Source organism: Adiantum capillus-veneris, chromosome 10 (assembly GCF_014529385.1).
Source record: "Adiantum capillus-veneris isolate H3 chromosome 10, ASM1452938v2, whole genome shotgun sequence".
NCBI lineage: Eukaryota > Viridiplantae > Streptophyta > Polypodiopsida > Polypodiales > Pteridaceae > Adiantum > Adiantum capillus-veneris.
The window spans coordinates 118,387,969-118,389,304 of NC_140940.1; the positions used below are offsets into that span (position 1 = coordinate 118,387,969).

The 1,336-nt window shown below is 43.9% G+C and overlaps 1 protein-coding gene across 1 annotated transcript in view; it reads left to right on the top strand.

The window, feature by feature from the left end:
• The window catches only part of LOC147449526 (uncharacterized), a 1,504-nt gene extending 468 nt beyond the window's left edge, over positions 1-1,036 (top strand). Inside the window, exon 1 of the mRNA XM_086521961.1 lies at positions 1-1,036. This exon is cut by the window's left edge and continues 468 nt beyond it. Coding sequence (XP_086378087.1) covers positions 1-690 — 690 coding nt within the window. The 3' untranslated portion in view covers positions 691-1,036.
• The last annotated feature ends 300 nt before the right edge of the window (positions 1,037-1,336 follow it).

The window sequence follows — 1,336 nt, forward strand, 5'->3', positions numbered from 1 at the left end:
GTGACATACAGCACATTGATCGATGGGCTGGGCAAGAAAGGTAGAGTGGCCGAGGCTTTAACCCTGATGAAGCAGATGAGCATGGAGGGCACAAACCCTAATGTTGTAATCTATGGAAGCTTAACAAACATTCTTGGGGCAGTGGGCCTCCCTCATGATGTGTATACCCTGATTCAAGAGATGATAATGAAAGGGGTTCCTTTGAATGTGTATGTGTATAATGGTTTGCTCAAGGCTCTTCGTAAGCTTGGTGAAGTATCAGAATCGTTAAGCATAGTCAGACAAATGCGATTTAGCGGCTGCAAACCGAATGTAATCAGCTACAAGCTTGTGATTGATTCTCTTATAGCAGCAGAAGACAAGGATAGGATGTTTCCTGTCATTGAAGAGATGGTTGCCGCTGCTGATCTCCCGCTATCTGATGTCTATCGTGTCATCAAAGAAACTATTGCAAAGGGGAGAACACCCAGTAGTGTTGCTTTGAATAGCCTCCTTTGCAAGTTGACAGAAGCAGGTAAACTTTCTGATGCATGTGAGTTATTGCAAAAGATGGTTGCGAAATCAGTGACACCAACTCTTTCAAGCAACATGACAAGAGTTTTGCGGGACACTAACAAGCTAGACCCAGCCTTTTTCGACTCCTTTGCCAGAAAGCCTTGCCTAGTTGACCGCGGGCTTTCAAGCAGCTGAAGGGATATGGAGTTATTGGCCAGTTATGATATAACCTATTCAAGGCTGGTTGGTCCATGAGGGGACATTGCAATCCACAGGCTTGGAAAAGGGGTGAAGTTTATGCGATTTGGGTTGTTTGGTGGTGGTTGTGCATTCTTATTTGTTGAACGTTCCCTTTTTGTGCTAAGTGTATGAGATGCTCCTGGGAATGAGGACTACAAAGCTTCTTGTAAGTTTGAAAAGACCAACAAGATTGTGCCTTATACTTGGAATAGTGTGCGACTTTCTTCAAGATGGTATTTCTTGGTCAAGGTGGAATTCCCTTTGATCAGTCAATGACCGTAAAGGATCTCCCTTTGCAATAGATGCGGATTGCAGAGGGCCATCATTTTGAAGCATAGTGACAAAGAATGGGAATGTGGGAATTGTTGGAATTAGCAGCGATCTCCGCATGCATTCGATTTTGGCACGACAAAGGTGTCAGCTACATGGGTTTCATCATGGCCCTGACGGCATTCCTGGTATTGTATAGCTACATGAGGTAGCAGAATATGCGGCCATTTCTGCTTGAAACGTGCATTTCTTGTCGCTATGCTGAAAGCAAGACTAGATCTGTTTGTGATAATCTGAAAGGTTCAAGTTCAAATCAGCTGAAATACACATG